At 31.5% G+C, this 19,459-nt stretch overlaps 1 protein-coding gene and 1 long non-coding RNA gene across 5 annotated transcripts in view; both read right to left on the reverse strand.

Moving 5' to 3' along the window:
• The window catches only part of LOC136989040 (protein timeless homolog), a 110,263-nt gene that overhangs the window by 82,411 nt on the left and 8,393 nt on the right, over positions 1 to 19,459 (reverse strand). For all 4 annotated transcript variants that reach the window (XM_067287096.1, XM_067287097.1, XM_067287099.1 and 1 more), the window contains 2 exons: positions 15,291 to 15,471; positions 6,076 to 6,218 (listed from right to left, as the gene is read on the reverse strand). In XM_067287096.1, coding sequence (XP_067143197.1) covers positions 6,076 to 6,218; positions 15,291 to 15,471 — 324 coding nt within the window. The remainder of the gene's footprint in view (positions 1 to 6,075; positions 6,219 to 15,290; positions 15,472 to 19,459) is intronic.
• Positions 17,382 to 17,759, reverse strand: LOC136989140 (uncharacterized). Its single transcript, XR_010882869.1, has 3 exons — positions 17,694 to 17,759; positions 17,540 to 17,614; positions 17,382 to 17,446 (listed from the first exon to the last, which is right to left on the reverse strand). It is a non-coding gene; the product is annotated as an uncharacterized lncRNA (long non-coding RNA).

The following is a 19,459-nucleotide window of genomic DNA, read 5'->3' on the forward strand; positions in this document are numbered from 1 at the left end:
TGGCGAATGGATGTGCCTGACCTTCTGCCTTGATCTGCTCCTCCTGAGCAGGAGTCGTCAGGCGCGGTCGGCCAGATGATCGTCCAGGAGACACAGAACCAGTCTCCTGATGTAATTTTAAAATTCTGGAAACGGACCTCGTTGAGATTCGGAGGCTTTCCGCAATCTCTTCTATGGTTTTGCCATCGTCATGATGTTGCACGATCAACTGTCTAATCTCTTTTGCCAGAGGTTTCGGCATGTTCGATGAATTAATCCAGCACTTCAGCAAAGGCTTTATATACTGTCGCTTCCCTTGACAATTGAATTTAATTTCGGGGAAACAGACATAAATAATATAGAAGAAAAATCTGTCATTAATTGCTGTGTATGTCTCCTTTTAATTACTGAAGGTTTTTACCTCGAATTTTCTGATAAATGCAACACATTATGCTAATACGCATTATGAACCCATGACTGCAAATAACACCTGATCGGCATGTTACCCGGATAAACAACTTTACAGAGGCAACTTTACGCCTGCAATGATGGCTTTCCCGTAGAATTCTATGTGATGCGTGGGAAGCTGCCATTCGTAGATTAGGTCGCATTAGCTTAAAAAACTAATTAAAAACATATAAAAGGAAATTAAATGATATAAAAATAGTTTTTACATAAGTAGTATAGAATTAAACGAATGAAATATAATGTGATACGTGCATATTTACAAATTATAAAATGGTGAATTCGAATACAATACGAATATAAATACAATAAAATAAAACAAATTGAATTCAATAAGATCTGTTTATAAAATGGCAATATATTTTATTCATATATATGTAATAACGAAGATGTAGAGATATGGAAACATTTTTGCAAACTTGAACTCTGTATAATCAATAAATATTTTATGAAACAACGAAATGTGCATTTCAATTTTAATTCGTTACTTTATACAAGCGTATTATAAAACGCGCAGATTTAAAACATGATAAAAACAATTTTATAACCGAGGCGGAAATAAATTACAAGAAAGGTATTAAAAGTAAACAGTTCTGACAAAATGATTCGTAAATATCAAGGACAGCATTCTGTTCAATACAATCAAACAGTAGCCTTGACATCTGACCCACTTCTGACAGGGAAAGGAGTTTTTGTTTACATAGTAATAAAACACTTAGCGCGTTGTTGTCATTAAGGGTGGGGAGTGGGTGGCAGCTCATATGACACCCTGTTGCTAAAGTAATAAACTTTTACTGACCTTGACACACAATCTACCCCTCTGAAATTACTAAGAATAACAAGTGGGAAGGAGTTGTTTAAAGGGTAATAAAACACTTGGCAGTTTATTAAGTGACTTCTCCCGCTCTACTCAGATTACTGCAAAAGCAATACACACTTGAAATTGACCCAGGATCTATTCCTCTCCGATTACAAAGAAACCGATGTCAATAGAGATATTGACAAGTCTATTGGCAAGTGAAACGTGATCTGTTTATTTTAAAGCTGTATCGTCTCAAATTATGGGGAAATAAATGTAAATAAAACGTTATAAAGAAAGAAAAGTATAAAAATAACAGATAAAATCATAATTTCTGCTAATCGATGGCGGAAATTTACAATAAAAAAAAACAAACGACCGATGCTGCGAACCCAGCATTAGGCAAGCGATGATAGATTAGTAATGTCAACCTGCAGCCCACTTGACTGCACAATTAGTCCCTCCAGCTCGATTTCCTCACCCCTATTATGGCGCAAATCTGGTCAGTCCACCTGAAACGCCTTTGCTAACAGGTAGGACGTCCTGGCTTATCAAGTGATCAATTTCCGGAGCTGCGCTGTCGATCGACTGATAGACTAGAATTTTGGTCGCGACTGTACATTACATCATACTTTTCCTTTAACAGTAGAGTCCTGCCAGTCATCTATCTAACACCTTACAGGGGAAAATTTTTGAATTAAAATAACATAACTTCCAGTTTGCATTGGAAGTTCTTATATAGTTAATTGGGCCTCCTGCCCCTAACTTCCCCAATCTGGTCTCATCTATCTTACTCCATTCTCAAGATTAAAAAAAGACAGATGGACAAATGGATAGACGACAGTGGGATTTATAGCTCTACAATTTTTTGAAATTGCAGTCCAATAACTATGCCGTCAATAGTTTGTGTTGCAATCTAATGACACGAGGTGATCTCGGTGCCACTAACTTGTGAATTGGTTTGAGTTGAGTTTCCATTGAGTTTCTTTAACACAAGAATTATAAGAAGTTGACTGTCTGTGGACAGCTCTTGCTGAGTAGCTTGTTCAGGAACTGAGTTATCAAATGACAACTGGGGCAGATATGGTGTTCAAAATTTTGTTTGTAAACCAAATTGTTTATACCAGTGGTTCCCAACCTTCTTTTGACCAGGGACCACTTTGATTTCATTGTTGTTAGCAGGGACCACAAGGTTTAAGAAAAATAAACTTTAATCAAAACTTTTAATATAAGTAATCGTTAAACTCAAGACTTTTGCTTTAACAGTACCATTATAATAGAAAACATAACATTTTTAGTAAAAATTAGATTCAGTTTGTATCAATATGGAAATAATAATTTAAAATAAATAAAAGGTTTAAATCTTTCGCGAACCATATTTTAGTTCTTGTGGACCACTGGTGGTCCACAGACCACTGGTTGGGAATTGCTGGTTTATACAGAGGCATTTGAAACCCAAGGTATGACTGTAATCTCATTGGGTTGGATGACAATCATTATGACACATTTATAATAATGTATAAGATCACAATCTGCAATAATTATAAAAAAAAAACACTTTAATGGATTAAAATAGCTTACCAAAACAGTTTATGTTTTTAAGTTTTAAATAATCATAATCAGAAACAGATTTGAAAATAAAACCCAGTTACTTAAGAAAAAAGCATTATCAGTTTTGTTTCTGTGGTTACACTAAAATACAGTGACATAATCATGACATAATGATACACAAATCTATAACCTTTAGAAAAGTTCATAATTAGTTTAATTCATTTATAACTTTTTTTATAAAAATTAACCATTCCCATGTTGAAAGAAGATAGTCTGAATTTCTGTACTTGCTTTAAAGTTCTTCCAATATCCAAACAAGTTTAGCTGTTTAATGGCTATCCTATGATCAAAGCAATTCTAAGATTTGGATGTTATTTCATAAAAATGTCTATTTTCTTCAAGATAGATATAAAGAATAAGATAAAGATAACAGGTCAAATGCATAGAAAGCCTATGCATTTAAGCTGTTATCTTTATTGGTCTGAATGTCTCTGTAACTTACAAATTATATTCCTCTTTGTAAATTCCAACCTATTCCATATCTATACCAACCGTCTTACATTTGTTAAGAATCTCATGTATTCCATTTCTTTTTAGTGGATTGGTATAATTCTTATTGTTGCATAATGCTTCAAAAACAGCAGAGTTTCTTTTATGTATAAAAGACAAAACATAAATTTTTTATTGTCTTATTTTGTTCTAAAATTTATGAACAAAATAAGACCAACACCACCTCTTCCTGAACTGAAAATGTGGCTAGGAGGGCAGAGGTTTGAGACTAATGACAATCCTCAAAACAACATCATTAAGGCCATCTCAAGTCACTGGCAGTAACATTCTATGAAGAAGGGATTTCAAAGCTTGTCCACAGATGTGACAAATGCCTCAATTTTCATGATGATTATGTCAAAAAGTAACCATGTTTGTACCTAATTTTTGGTAATAAATTCATTTTGTTATTTATACTTGTCTTTGTTTTATGGACCATTGGAGGTTGAAAAAACAGCCTACTAACATTGGAAAAAAAAAAATTCTTCCTGTATATAGCTGTTTAATATACATAGTTATTCAACAACTATGTACTATATTTAGAAAAACAAAATAAAACATTTGTTTTTGTTAGCAAAATACTGGTTTTATTTTGTATTTATTATTATATATTTGATTGCAATAACATGCTAAGTCAAACTGTATTCAAAAACATTTATTTATAATATAATTAATTAATATCTTAAAACAAAGTAAAAATTTATTTGTTTTCTGAAACTGTGCTGTACTATTTGTTGAATATTAAACACAAGATCGTGTTATTAATTAAACACATGGCTTCCTTCCCATCTTTATTTAATTGATACAGTACTTCTACGTGTTTCGGGCTTTTGGCCCCTCATCAGTTAACTAAACAAGAAAGAATATATACAGTATTTGGAATATCACATTTTACAAGTAATTTGTACAAAAATAATCTAAAACACATGTATATAATTCAAACGTACCATTAAACAAGCTATGGCACTTGTACACCATGAGTTTGCATTTTACAAACTAGCAGAATGAGGTGACTGCATCAACACCATAAAATTCACGTACATCTGACTAAAGTAATAGAACAATATATAAAAATATAAACTGATTTATGGGTATTTAGCAAGTATTGAGTCTTACTGTTAAATAGATGCAATATATTCCCATCTTCCTATCAAAGTTAATGGATATACTTGGCTGAGTTCCTTCAAACATTTACTTTGGCACATTACCAGGTTGGAAAAATCTCTCCAAATCTACAATAGTATAGTTTTATTCTGTTTCCTGTCAGTCTATCACACTATATTGAACTTGGGCGCAGTAACACTGTAAGGAACCAAGTCCGAGCGTTATTTTTATTTTACTTTTATTTTACTTATTATTCTATTTTTGGTTTGGGGCTTATGTTTTGTTAGGACGAAGGTTTCCTCACCAATCACCTTAAGTAGTTAAAAAGAGAAGAAATAAAACCCAACTCACCGACGAAAGAAAAGCGCCATAGGACTCGCGCACATTTGCGCTTCCCGAGCGGCAAACAGTATAAGTCCGCACCGAGAAAGAGGGGGGGAGACCCCACAAGCACGAGATAAACTCGCTAGACCTTAAGTAATAAAAACGTCCCGGAAAAATTGTAAAAACAAATAATGTAAAAGGTTAGTGAGTAATTGTCGGAAAATAGGCTGCCAGACAACGAAAAAAGTTCTTGTTAGCATTAAGTATGTAAATGAGGGGAGTGATCGCATTCAGAATTGTGATGTCACCTCACACTATAAATCACGAATCTCAAGTGAAGACGGAGAGGTGAATTCCGGATAGCAACGAGCTTGGTGAGCTTCGTAGCAGTAAGAGAGAGGTGTCCGATAGGATCTCGAATAGTTCCAAGGTGATTTTGAAGTGATTCGAATTGTGGATCGACAGTCAGAGAAAGTCTTGAGAGTTTGAGGAAATAGGTTCCGAGTATATTGAGGTGATGATTAGGATCTCTAGTTTATAAGAATGATTGTTATAAGTTAAACTTTTGGTTTTGTCAAATTCCCAAGGGGAATAGAGTTAAGTTAGACATAGATTTGAATTGAGTATTGTCGGGTTGATTTTGTTGCATTTCATTGAATAAATTATTGTTTGATTTTTACTAAATATTGTACATAGTTATTGCTAAACGACTAATTAAATCTTTGATTTTTTTCTATTGACAAATCTTGTCATTATTTAATTCGGTGCACGCTTAAAGTCCAGGCCTGGCACGCTAACGCGAATCCGAGTAAAGTACCCGGAGGTTAACGGTTGTTTCCGACACGGTAGAGTCGATAATCGTTGTAAACTAAAATAGTACTTTCAACACCAATTTACATTTCTAACTATTTGCAACAATCAGAATTTGCATAATCATACGAAATAGCCATAAAGTAGCCAAACAAACTAAACAATTTTCTTGGTTAAATTTTTAAAACTCAAAAAATTAAAAAATTGAAAAATCCTTCTCAAAAACCTTTTCATTTTCAAAAACTGCTTCCAAGACTAATTGAACCATTTTCCTTATATTTTCAACCAATTTTTGCTTATATTTACGCTTTAGTTCTTATTTATATCAATTTTTCAATTTATACAATTCTTATTTATACAATTTTTCATATCAATTAAATAAATATGGGAAGGAAGCCATGTGTTTAATTAATAACACAATCTTATGTTTAATACTCAACAAAGTAAAGATATTAATTCATTTTGTTAACAATAAATAACAAAAGTAAACATACCAAACAATTTGATCATGAATACTAACATCATCATCTGTTCTCTTTTCACTGACTGAATCTGAAGGAATGTGTAATATGTTTCGAATTAAAATAAGTATTCTTTCAATCATAATTCTGTCATCTTCTTGACAATGTTCCCAATCCTATTTATTAAAGCATTTAAAACATATTAAAAATTTTAAATATATAAAGTATTTTAAAAATATTTGAAGATGGTAATAAATATCTTCAAATTTCAAATATTATATGATAAAATTCATTATTTAGATACATAAGTCAAAAAACTTATTTTTATACACTCATTGCCTGAAACATTAGCACACAAAGAAGTTATCATATCACTGCAAAATTTGGCACGCAGATAAGTCTCAAGCAGACATGGAAATGATTAGAGTTATAGAATGATGGCTCATTGTGTAATGCCAGCAGAGGATGTCCCCCTTGGCCTATAAAAAAAAGCATGCAAAGGCATCTTGTCTGTAGTTTACCTGTTTCAGAGGGATACTGTATCTAGATTCTCAACTGAACGTCAAATTTCCAGCAAAACACTCAAATTCAACATTCGAACATTTTTGGCCACACGCGTATCACTAGTGATGCCTTTACATCGCAATCAAAGACCATATAAACAACTAACTACGTTTGAGAGGAGAAAGATCATCAAGTTGAGAGAAGCCAGATGGTCATTTTGCAAAATAGCATGCCACCTAGGCCATTTTGACAACACTGCGAGGAGATGTTGGGATCAGTAGACAAGAGAAAGCTCGCACACACAGCACCCAGGCTTAGCATGCCCTCAGCAGACTCAGAGAGAGGATTGCATGATCCTCTGACAAACACGCACAGCTTATCATATTGTTGTCTGCCATCCAGACACAGGTGGCACCATCATTATAGGCCCCTGTTTCTGTCCATAATATTTTCAGGTGCCTGGATGAGAAACATTTGGTATCACAGCAGCCATTACGTGTGCTGCCATTGACAGCCACCCACCATTGCTTCTGTTTGGAGTGGTGTCAGTCCCAATGGGATTGGACTGCAATGGAATGGAATTGGATCATCTGCAAATCCAGATTCAGTTTGGGCACTGATGACGGCAGTGTTCATATCTGAAAGCCCTGTGGTGAATGTCTCAATCCTGCCTACACTTTGGAGCAAGCACAATGCCCTCAGAGCTGATGTGATATCTAGAGTGACATCACATATGACAACCAGTCCTCTAATAGTGATCCAAAGGACCATGACAGCCCAGCAGTATGTTAGTGATATCCTGCAGCCACATGTGTTGCCTCTCATGGTGGGGCACCCAACAACCATTTTTCAACAGGAAACTGCTCAACAGCAAGGGTGTCCCAGGACTGCCTCTGCCACATTTTCTTGGCCTGACAGGTCCCCTGATTTGTTACCAATCAAACATGTCTGGAATCACCTGGGATGCCAAGTTGGAGTTTGGCTGAACTAGAAGACTACAAGCCTAGGAGTTTGGCTGAACTAGAAGACTGCTTGCAGCAACTATGGTGTCTTGTGGACTGAAATGCCACAAGACACCATAGGGCACCTATATGCCTCCATACCTGCCCACATTACATCATGTAATCACACTAGAGAGGTCCAACAAAGTAACTAGAACCTCCTTTCATCTGTAGTTTTTCCTGTAACAAATGATCCTTTTGCTTTCACTTTGTAATCACTTATATCAACGTTACACACACACACATGTACAATATTCTTCAATTCTGACATGTCCTTGGTGGACTAATTTTTATGGCAATAAGTGTATTACAAACATAAATATAAAAAATTACTCAGTATAAAATATATTTAACAAAAATAATTTATTTATAATTTTATAAAAAATAATTTACACATTTAAATTTATATGTTTAGTATTAGATAATAATTTTAAAAAATTCAAATTTCCAAAATATGTTAAATAAAAATTGTAAGAAAATAAAGTAAAACTATAGCTATTTTAAGGAAACAAATTATAAATACCTAGGCAGTTCAACCAATTGCAACAAAACTCAGCATTTATGTTAATTACTTTTAACTTACATATTGTCATAAATATCATTCCAAAATATTGACTGGATTTCTATATATCAATTAATTTCTGTCCTCATTAGATTTATTGGGCTTACATGTAGCAGCACCATCTACTGGCAAAGAAATTTAAGAAAATAATAAACTAAATATTATAACAGTCTTCTCAACCTTACTGGAGTGACTAAATAAACAATCACAAACAAAACCTTTTTAACCAGTACTTCAACTTTAACATAATTTCCAAACGTTTTCGACCTTCACCAAAGCCTGCCTCAGGTGTTTAACTAAACTGACTTCCAAAAATTGGAACGTTGGAACGATGACGCTCAACTTTAAATTTTGAATGTATCAAATTCATGCGGTTGATTGACTTTGTTCCAGTTTCTTGTAAAGGTACTTCCACGCATGCGCCACCATCTCGCAGTCTTTAAAGTTAATACAGCTGCCTTTCAAGTTGGCTTTATAAATTTCCCACACCTCCAGGCTATAAATATGGAAGTACAAATGGAGTTGTTATCATATCTGGAACCTCCTGACAGGCAGCACAGGATCAAACACAGGTACCACTTCCACAAACACAACTTCTGTAAGCAACAGTGCAACACCTGCCACATCCAATAGTACTAGTGATGATCTTTTAGCACTTTTTGAATCTTAAAAGATATCATTTTGGATGTTTGGTAGCTTTGTGATGGTTTCTGCCTTTTAGTGTTTATTAACTGACTTTTATACCAAAGCACATCAAATCATCGAATATCTTCGACTTGGCCAGTTTGTCATGTTTTTACTCGGCAACAACTGTACCTAGAAATTGTACTGTTCTGCACTCATTTAAATGTGATAAGTTCACACCATGTACAAATATCGAGCCCTGTTACAATTCTTGTCTTCATAACTTGAAAATAAAATGTTCAGCAAAAGGTGGAAATAGAACAAGGATAATAATAGCTGTGATAGGTATGTGAGAACCAGGGAGGTTAGCAGTGGGCTAAACCTCACTTATCGGCGGCTCGTGTCTAGGATGGCTGTAGGAGGGCAAGTTGTAGAGTGGAGAGGCCGCGAGTAAGGTGACAAGGTGTCCGTACTCAAAGGAATAAGACAGGTTAACATACACAATCACTATTTAATATCTAAACTAAGGAATACAAAGTACAAGCAAGACTTCAGTAAGAGCCAAAACGTAGGTTTTGCAAAATGCATGGGAGCCACAGTTCTGTACTGTCGTGGCGGATAGTATGGTAAGGTGTGCGATTTTATTATATAATATAAATATAATATAAAAACAAATATTGAATTTTTTTTAATAAACATATTTTCACAAAATTATAAAAATAAAATTGAAAAAAAATTAATAAAAAACAGAAATTAACACTTTCAGCAAGAGCCACATGTATCTCAAAAAAAGCCACATTTGCCTATGTCTGATATATAACTATTAGTGATGTAACGAATAGTATATTCGGCCTCAGCTGAATACCAAATATTCAGCCAGGAGCATGGCTGAATGGCCGAATATTCGGCCAAACTATTCGGCTTGATTAACACACGTACGAAAATTGGTGCGCAAACCACATTATGGCAAAGATCGCGCACCCTGCTCTCTATTGGCCCGCTGTCACTATGATTTTTTCTTCTAGTAGGTCTAGATTATTTAAATTAATTAATTAAATTATAATTATTAAAGTTAATATAAGATGGAGCCTAACGTCTACCTCTAGTGCCAAATTGGTTTATAATTTATGTAATAGCCGTAAATAGCCCGATATGATTCGGCAGTTGTTGGTATTTAGATGTAAGTTATAACTTTTAAGTTATTTTATTTGCAATCGATCTTTTTAACTCTTTAAAATTTTGTTTTTACTATGTATTTGTAGACTAAATAGTACCCTAAGGATATACTTTAGTGGAGACATATGGTCTAGTTTCTCCCCAGTTGTGGAACAATTCAAATATATTATTGGGGGTTTCTATTTGTGAAGTTTTGTGATATTTTGTTGCTATTGTTTTTGTCAATATTTTTAAAATTAACATGATTTCAAATGTTATCTTTTGCATATAATGAGAAATGCTCATTCTTTGCTTTATATATAAAATAAATTATATATTAGTTACTCATCTTCTAGAAATAGATAAATAATTCTTTCATTAAATACGATGAGTTTCAATAAAACATTTCGTAAATCATTTTAAAATATTGTAAAAAATATTAAAATATATGCGAATACGAATATAACATAATTAACTAAACAATAACATTAATGCCCGATACATTCTAACCTATACGCCATCAATGCCATAAGATATCGAGCTAGATAAAGGCTATAATATTATTTAATTACAAAATAATTTAATACTAGAGTTAGATGCTATTTCTTATTAACTTTAATAATTATAGTTTAGTGTTCAGCATTAATAAAAGTTACCAAAATGATTAATTTGCTGTGTTTTTGTTATTTCTTACTCCTGTTTTTAGGTATTTGGTATTCGGCCGAATAGTGATTTAAATATTCATTCAGCTGAATAGTGAAAAATAGGCCGAATACCGGGTAGTAACTGAATATTCGTTACATCACTAATAACTATACAAAGCGATAATCCACGCGACAATCTAAATGTCTAATCGGCATGTTCCGCGTTCCATTACGACCATAGAGACGCGGCAATCCCTTTAGTAACCGCAGATATGCATTAAACTTCTACTTAACCTATTATTTTAATAGTGAGGGAATGATCAGAGAGAGAGAGAGAGAGAGAGAGAGTTCACACCGTTTAAAATAATACCTCTTAGGTCCCGATCTCTTCCTATGGGAGGTTAGTGAGACATCCCTTAGATCAGCTGAGTTGACCGGCAGCGCTTATGGCGGAGTCGGTCTGGCGGATGCTGTAGAGTATGGCGGGAGTTCTGTGTCCTCCATCCTGTCCGTCGATGTCCACTCTTAAGGTCTGCTGTTTATAGCAGTTGACGTCCGTTGCATATGTCTGCTCTGTCGATGTCTGCCTTCGAGTACGGCTGGCCAAGAGGATGGGTTGACATCTTCGGTAGAGTCTTCTCTTGTTGGCCGCCCGGAGGCCGTGATCAGACTCCTTTTTATATCTGACTGGACAGACGGTGACTAACACATCAGGTGATGTGTGCGCGAATGACTAAGAATTGTTGACATCAACTGTCCTAAATCAAAGTTTCTAGTTCTCCACGACCAGATGGAAGGGTCAGGAGGTTAAGATCTATGTTGAGAGTTATACACTGATGGTTGTTCTTTTTGTGAGTCATCAATTTAGAAACAGGTGTGAATATTCGGTTTGGGCCTCTCAGCAAGGTGACCCTCTGTCTACTCTCTATCGAGAGACTGGGTTATGACACGATAATTGGTTAAAGAAGACATCCTACGATGGGGAATACATAGTCGCAACCTCGGTGGGAGGGGAGGAATTTTCCTAGACACCTGGACGTCATTGTATAAGAGGAGAAGGTCACCTCATTATTGTGTTGTAATAAAAGGGAAAACAAAAGAGTCACTCTCTTGACCTCTCTGGAGAAAACTCAGAGAAAAGAGGAAATATTAATTAACATCTTAGCGTAAAAATTCACAATAGAACAAGAAAATCTCACAGGTATATTTATTGCAAGCACATTTATTCCATCCATAGTAATTTTCTTATGGAAACTGTTGTGTTGATTACACCATTGTAATAAGAAAATCCATTCTTATAAACAGGAGTCCTACAAAATTATGTTGAAAACCTAAGAGTACCTCAAGCTCTGATATCAACATATATAAATTGTTAAGATTATCTTCAGAAGTACAAAGCCAAAGCCTTAGAGCAGTGTTTCCCAACCTTTTTTGTGCTATGCCCCACCTAAGCCTTTCTAAAATTCTTATGTCCCCCTAACATATACACTTAATTGCCACACTGTTTTGTCGTAACCACGATAAAACCCAATCCTTTCATCAAAGTCTCTTGCACTTTCCAGTTATTGCCAAATGCGACCTGGAACACCACAACTCATGTCAGTCCACCTCAAGGTCTGGGCAAAGAATGTCCTTTCTCCTCTTTCACCAGCATCAGGGCTTCGTTCATCTCTTTGTTCTCAGTGGTTCCCAGAATTGTTAATCCCACCCCAAGGGAAAAGGGTTATAAAAGAAAGTTCTAAAAGGAAAGGGAAACAAAGAACAAAGAAAACTAAAACTAACTTAAATCAATATTTACAATAAATATAGCGTACAGTGGCTATATGGTTAACTTAAACTTTGGACGAGTCCATTTTCGAATTTCCCCCCTTAAAAATCAAATTGCCCACCTGTGGGGCATGGGCCCCACGTTGGGAAACACTGCCTTTAGAGCATACACAACGGTTGGAAAATCTCATTGCACAAGCCATCTTTGTCAGACTCCGAAGATTTCTTGACTGATCTCGTTATGCAAAGGAAGAAATTTACATCAATGTATAGTTCAAATGTTACTCTCTTTTAAGAACTTGCATAGACAATACAATATATGCATTTTGCAAGCTATAATTCTTACTTATGAAAAATAAATTCCTTACTTGTGACACCAACCTCTGTCCAGATCTTTTGTATGTACAGATGAACACAGCATTACACATTTTGTTGTTAGAAATTGAAAAACAGCTTGTGTTTCAGTGACTCAAAACATCTTTATTACAAGGCAATTTTATTGCCTGTTGTGCATTAGTTGAAGGTAATCACAACTATATTGCAGTGTTCTCTTTGTTGGTTGTCCACTTGTATGCTGGCAATAATGTTTTCTCCTGAGAATGGTGGTGCATGGTGGCTGACTAAAGTGGTGCACTTACCAAATCAAACATGAACTGTTGCACAGTCAGCAATACAGCCCTCTTAACCAAATTAGTATATCTGTTAGAACAATGTAGATGATTTCATCTTTATTCATAGCAGATTAATGCTACTATGGATGATTATCTTCACTGTTGTTTGTTTGTATCATTCTTCATGTTGTCCAAGAGCATCATTGCTAAGTGAAAGAATTTAAAAAGTAAAATAAAATAAATGCATTATTGCTAGTGACCAAGGAATAAAGGTTGAAATGATGATGTTGCTTTATTATATCAGGAACAAGTCTTTTCATACATTTACTTCTACAAAGTCCATTTCTCCTGCTTCACTATTTTAAACAATAACATCAGTTTGTATTTTGTTCATTGAAAACATAAATTAATGCAGCTTTTTGTAGATATAGAATTACTTCACACAGTTCATGCACTGTTGCCATGTCCTACAAAAAAAATTAAAATTTTGCACAACCAACCATTTTACATCTTGGATTTAAACACTTGTTAGAACTGTGTTAGAGATGTGGGTTTGGTTTTCTCCTCTTTGCATCTTTTAAGTTGGAGAGTAGACTTGTTTTTATTCCAACCATTCACCCTGTAAAGCATCCCTTACAATTGTCAAACCATTAAATAGCAATTGTGGATTATTGTTGAAAGCAATCCTATGCTCTCCAATACAACAGTATCAATCAATCGGGAAGTCTGCCCAAATTGTCGAACAATGTCTTTTATTGTATTGTGCGTTAAGCAAGGGCTTGGTCCCAATCTGTCCATTACAACAAAATTATTGTATGTAGCTTTTCTTGTCTGTACCGAACACCTACCATATTTGTTTTTAAGGTAATGTTGTATTATTAGTAATATTAAAAACAAAACATTCTTTCATTGAACTTCCATCTAAAAATACTTTTCAATTTGCTTCTTTTATGGATTAAATTTTGACAACCTATATTATAAGAGCTATATATAAGAATTCTAGTAATGTTAGAGAATTAAAAATATAAAAAATTTAATATTACAAAAAGATTATCCATAGAACTAATTTAAATTTATACAAAGTAAAAAGTTCATAAAATTAAAAAATTTTCTGCATTCTTTAAATAATCAATAAAACTGTAATCTCCTCATTGTTTTACAAGTTTTTTAAACTTATAAAATTCTAGTTATCTTAACAAAAAAAAATTTAGTATGAAATTACCAATAATACATGCTCCATTTTATGAAAATTAACTGCAAACAATAGATATATAAATGCTAGTAAAAAGTAAGAAATGTATTTAAAATATTTCTTTGCTAGCTTTGTTGCTAGCTCCAATATATGAAGAAGTTCTTCAAGATTCAAATTCAATTATCTAAAAGACAAAAATTTCCTTAAACAAGACTAAATAAAATAAATCCACAATAATGCTAGCAAAATTGTTTGTAGAATGAGTTGCTTTCAATTGTGAAAAGAGACCAAATAAATTATATAAACTCTCAGGAATATAAAGTATTTTTAAGTTGAAATGTTAATTTACAGCAACACTTCAATTTTTTTCAATTTAAATGCTCTTTGGAACTATACAAGATGGATATAGTTTGAAAACACTGAAGCATATTTAAGCATTGTTAATGAGAAACAATATGATGAAGACGTCATGTATTTTACTATAATGTCAATAAATAAATCAATTACCGTATTTTACGGACTATAAGACGCACTTTTTTCTTCGAAAAATTGCCTCCAAAATTCAGGTGCATCTTATAGTCCATAGCGTCTTATAGTCCGTAAAATACGGTATTATGTATATTCACTTATGTTTCCAGATTTTATATCCATCCTGTATAATTTATTTTTAAAAACAGTAAATCACATCACTGATAAAGATTATTATTAATATAAATGTTTACTATAATTTTCATCTAATTATAAAATATAAATTTAAAACAAAAATTATGTTTGTTTTTAATGGCATAAACAAATTTAATTTATATCTAATTTTTGTTATCTTTCTCTTTATTCTATATTCTTGTATACATTAAAGTTGCCTGATACCTTTCATTAACAGTGAAAAATTATTAGCACATTTTACTACAAAAACATTCACAAATGATGTTATGAGATAAGTTAAGTAATTAATTTGTCAATTATTAAAGAAAATTAATATTTGAGATAAATGTAATAATAAATAATGTTAAATTACTTCATTAGAATCAGAAAATGATCAATGTTTTCTAATTCAAAATCTTTTTTGAAACAGTTATAAATATTACTGTAGTATGAAAGTAGTCATAAATACATTATGTATCTGAAATACATTTTCCATACTACTGTATCACATACAATAAACATATAAATTTTAATATTATAAAATACCAATTGTAAAAGTTCACGAAGTCTGTTGGCCAATTCCTTCCACACATCTGGATCTGTAAATGACTGTTTACATTCTTGCTGATATGAAAGTATTTCCATATAATAATTCCTGGTCAACTTCTCTTCGGGCAATTCTTCACGATATAACAACATCACAGGATTTGTTAAATTGATCAAAAGTCTAAAATATAACAAAGCCTTTAATCATGATTAAAAAATTTATTTATGATTAAAATTAAACTATTTTTATTATTTTCTGTTCATATATTCATATCAATTAAAAATAATCATTAGAACATTGTAAATTATTGTATTGTCAAATAAGTATTGTCTTTATAACAGCACTTTTTAAAAAAATATTAAATATATTTCAAATTAATATAATATTTTGTATTATAAATTGGTTTTATGAATACATTTTAGTGCAGTTTAATATTAATATAAAAAAATTCACTTTGTTTATAAATAAAATATTCCAGTTTTAACATTATTTAACTTACTCCAAAAATTAAATTCCTAATGAAAATATTCTATAATAATTTTTGACTAATTATTTAATTTGTGAACTGGAAAATTATGTTGTGATATTAAAAGTTACTCTTTATATACTATAGAACAAGGATCAGCAACCTTTTTTGGCTTTGGGTCAAAATCAACCAAAATGTGTGTATTAAGATGTTTTGAGTCAGTAGTATTTTTATTTTGAAAGTCTTTTTTCGTGAATAATAAGATAAATTTTATTGTGAAAATAATTACAATATGCTTTAAGCTTTAATCATAAAAATTATAATTATAATTATAATTATAATAAAAACAAACATAACTGAATAAACTTTATTTTTCTCTCTGATATCGATGGCTCCTGATTACATCTGCATAAATTACATATCAATTTGTCACCATTTTCAATATATCCATACTTTTCTTTCCACAGATCTTGAAATAATTTCTTTGTTGCTTTTTGTTTGTCCATGGTAATAATTTGTTTAAAATAATGATAATCATTTCTCTGCGTAACTATAATTGCATCACTATTTTTGTGCTACTGAACAAGTGCTACAACTGAGAGATAACTGAGAGAACACCAGTGTTATCATGTCTGTTAAGGAATTATGGATCTGCATTGCCAAAGTTATTGATTTCTTCTTGAAATTATGTTACAATTTTTATTTTTTAAAAATAAAAATGCATGTTCGTTACTGCAACTTTGTAATCAAACATAAATGTTATTGTTATTATTTACTTTCAGTTTATTTTTTACGTATTCTTCAAGTGTTCGTTTCATATTTATGTTTTATAATTTATTTTTATAAACTGTATTATAGTTTATTTTCGGAACTCAAGTGGGTCACTTGAAATTATGAAATGGGTCACTCAGTGACCCGCGGGTCATAGGTTGCCTAGGCCTGCTATAGAATCTAATTTATCTCTTTTTACTATTATGTATATAAGAAGTGATGAAATTCTTTCTTTTCTCTGTAAACCTTATGAAGTTTGAGAATTTCAATACAGCACTTCTAACATTCAAAAGTTTATTCATTTAAATTTATTGTTACAAATGCATTTCGAAATGATGTATATTTTCGTTCCCTCTTCAGTGCTAATTAATGTAATGCAGTTCTGACAATTTTTTTGAATTCAAATACAAATGTATATCTAAAAATCTGTTAAAAAACCACTCCTATATCCATAATGTTAAACTACCAATTTTAAACATTTACTGTTTCACATTATTAAAAGTTACTCTGATATTTTACAAAATTAAAATAACATCTTACTAAATAAGTAAAATATTAATTTTATTATTATTAAATAACAAATAATAGTTATTAAATATTACTACTCAGACACTACTAGTACATTAAATATTACTACTCAGTAGAAATGTTTTAAAACTCTGAGCATTTATTCAAGTATAGTTATTAAATAATTACTTTTCTCAAAGTATTATTTAATAACTAACTATCTTTTTCAAAATATATATAAATGGTTTGCTGTATATTAGCTAATATGACGATTTTAGTCTCTGTAATCCAAATTCTTGGTAGACAAATCTCACAGCAATTTAAAACTTATTGGCAAATTAAATTTATTTTGTAAAGACTACATCAAATGCATTTCGGGCTGGTGTAATATCTTCCAGTCCCTCTTCAGTGCTAAAACAATAACAAAGAACGTAAAATGTTTAACTAAAACACAACATGGATGTATAGCTACACCATAACTATAAACTTTGGAGAAAAACTTACAATAACCGTTGGTGGTAGTTACAATGATATTTCCATAGGTAAGGGTGGTAAACTTTGCACACATTTATAGGAATCCTAAAATTACAATTATCTTTTTTGTACAAAACAATATAAGACTAATACAAGTAATATCTTAAACAATACTTATACTTACAAATTTAAGAAACTTTTCACACACGTGTATAATAAACATACTAAAACCTCCCATCATTAAAACAATTTTTTGACAAACAATTGTATAGATAATTCTAAAGCACTACAAATTTTTGACATCATTAACATCAGTATACCACAATCAACACTTCACAACAGTAATCAAGTGATATCCATTTATTTTATATCAGCGCCATCTATTAGATTATACCAGCTATAGTTTATTTCTATTCCTTTCGACTGATTTATTAAATTATTATTATTTTGTTTTCTAATTTCTATGTGTTCTTTAAATTTTCTTTTATATATGTCTTTTTCAATATGTAAAATTTTTACATTGTTTCTATTGATATTACAATTATTACTATTGATGTGGTTAAACCACGGAGAATTCTGATACTTAAGCCGAATGGCTGCTTCGTGTTCTTTAACTCTAGTTTTCAGCACACGCTCGGTTTCTCCTATATATATACATGGATTATGACAATTACATTCTATTCTATAAACCACACCAGCTTTTTTTATAGGATCTAAATTATTCTTACTATTATTATTAATATGTTTACAAATGTTTTGTGCAATACTATTGGTCAAAGATGGGGCCAAACAAATATTATGATTATTAATACTTTTCCTGCACTTCTCAAAGATATTTTTAATGTATATAAAGTTTTTATATATTTTATCGGTTTTCAACTTCGTATTATATCTATTCTTTAAATAATATGTTTTCCATTTATTAAGGATAAAGTTTGGGTAATCGTTCAAAAGGAATTTGGTATCTAATTCTTTTAATTTAATATTTATGTTATAATTATCAGATATTCTAGTATATATGTTTTTTAATTCGACTATATATGCATTCTTTTTAATGTGATCAGGAATACAAGAGTGGTAATTAATAGTTTTGTTTACCATTACTAGCTTTTTTAGTAATGATTGACATCGATAAAAAAATTAGTAAAATTATGGGTATAAAGTTAATAATGAGGTATGTAGATGACTATTTGATAGTATATAATAGAAATCTGATTAATAAAGAAACTATATATAATTTAATAAACAACATAGACAAGATTATACAGTTTGATATTGAAGAGGAAATAAATAAGAAAATTAATTATTTAGATATTACCATAGTGAATAATCCTACAAAATTTGACTTTATAACTTATAAAAAATCTTGTAATGTAAACAAAACTATTAATTACCACTCTTGTATTCCTGATCACATTAAAAAGAATGCATATATAGTCGAATTAAAAAACATATATACTAGAATATCTGATAATTATAACATAAATATTAAATTAAAAGAATTAGATACCAAATTCCTTTTGAACGATTACCCAAACTTTATCCTTAATAAATGGAAAACATATTATTTAAAGAATAGATATAATACGAAGTTGAAAACCGATAAAATATATAAAAACTTTATATACATTAAAAATATCTTTGAGAAGTGCAGGAAAAGTATTAATAATCATAATATTTGTTTGGCCCCATCTTTGACCAATAGTATTGCACAAAACATTTGTAAACATATTAATAATAATAGTAAGAATAATTTAGATCCTATAAAAAAAGCTGGTGTGGTTTATAGAATAGAATGTAATTGTCATAATCCATGTATATATATAGGAGAAACCGAGCGTGTGCTGAAAACTAGAGTTAAAGAACACGAAGCAGCCATTCGGCTTAAGTATCAGAATTCTCCGTGGTTTAACCACATCAATAGTAATAATTGTAATATCAATAGAAACA

Source organism: Centruroides vittatus, unplaced genomic scaffold (assembly GCF_030686945.1).
Source record: "Centruroides vittatus isolate TY-2023 unplaced genomic scaffold, ASM3068694v2 scaffold_435, whole genome shotgun sequence".
NCBI lineage: Eukaryota > Metazoa > Arthropoda > Arachnida > Scorpiones > Buthidae > Centruroides > Centruroides vittatus.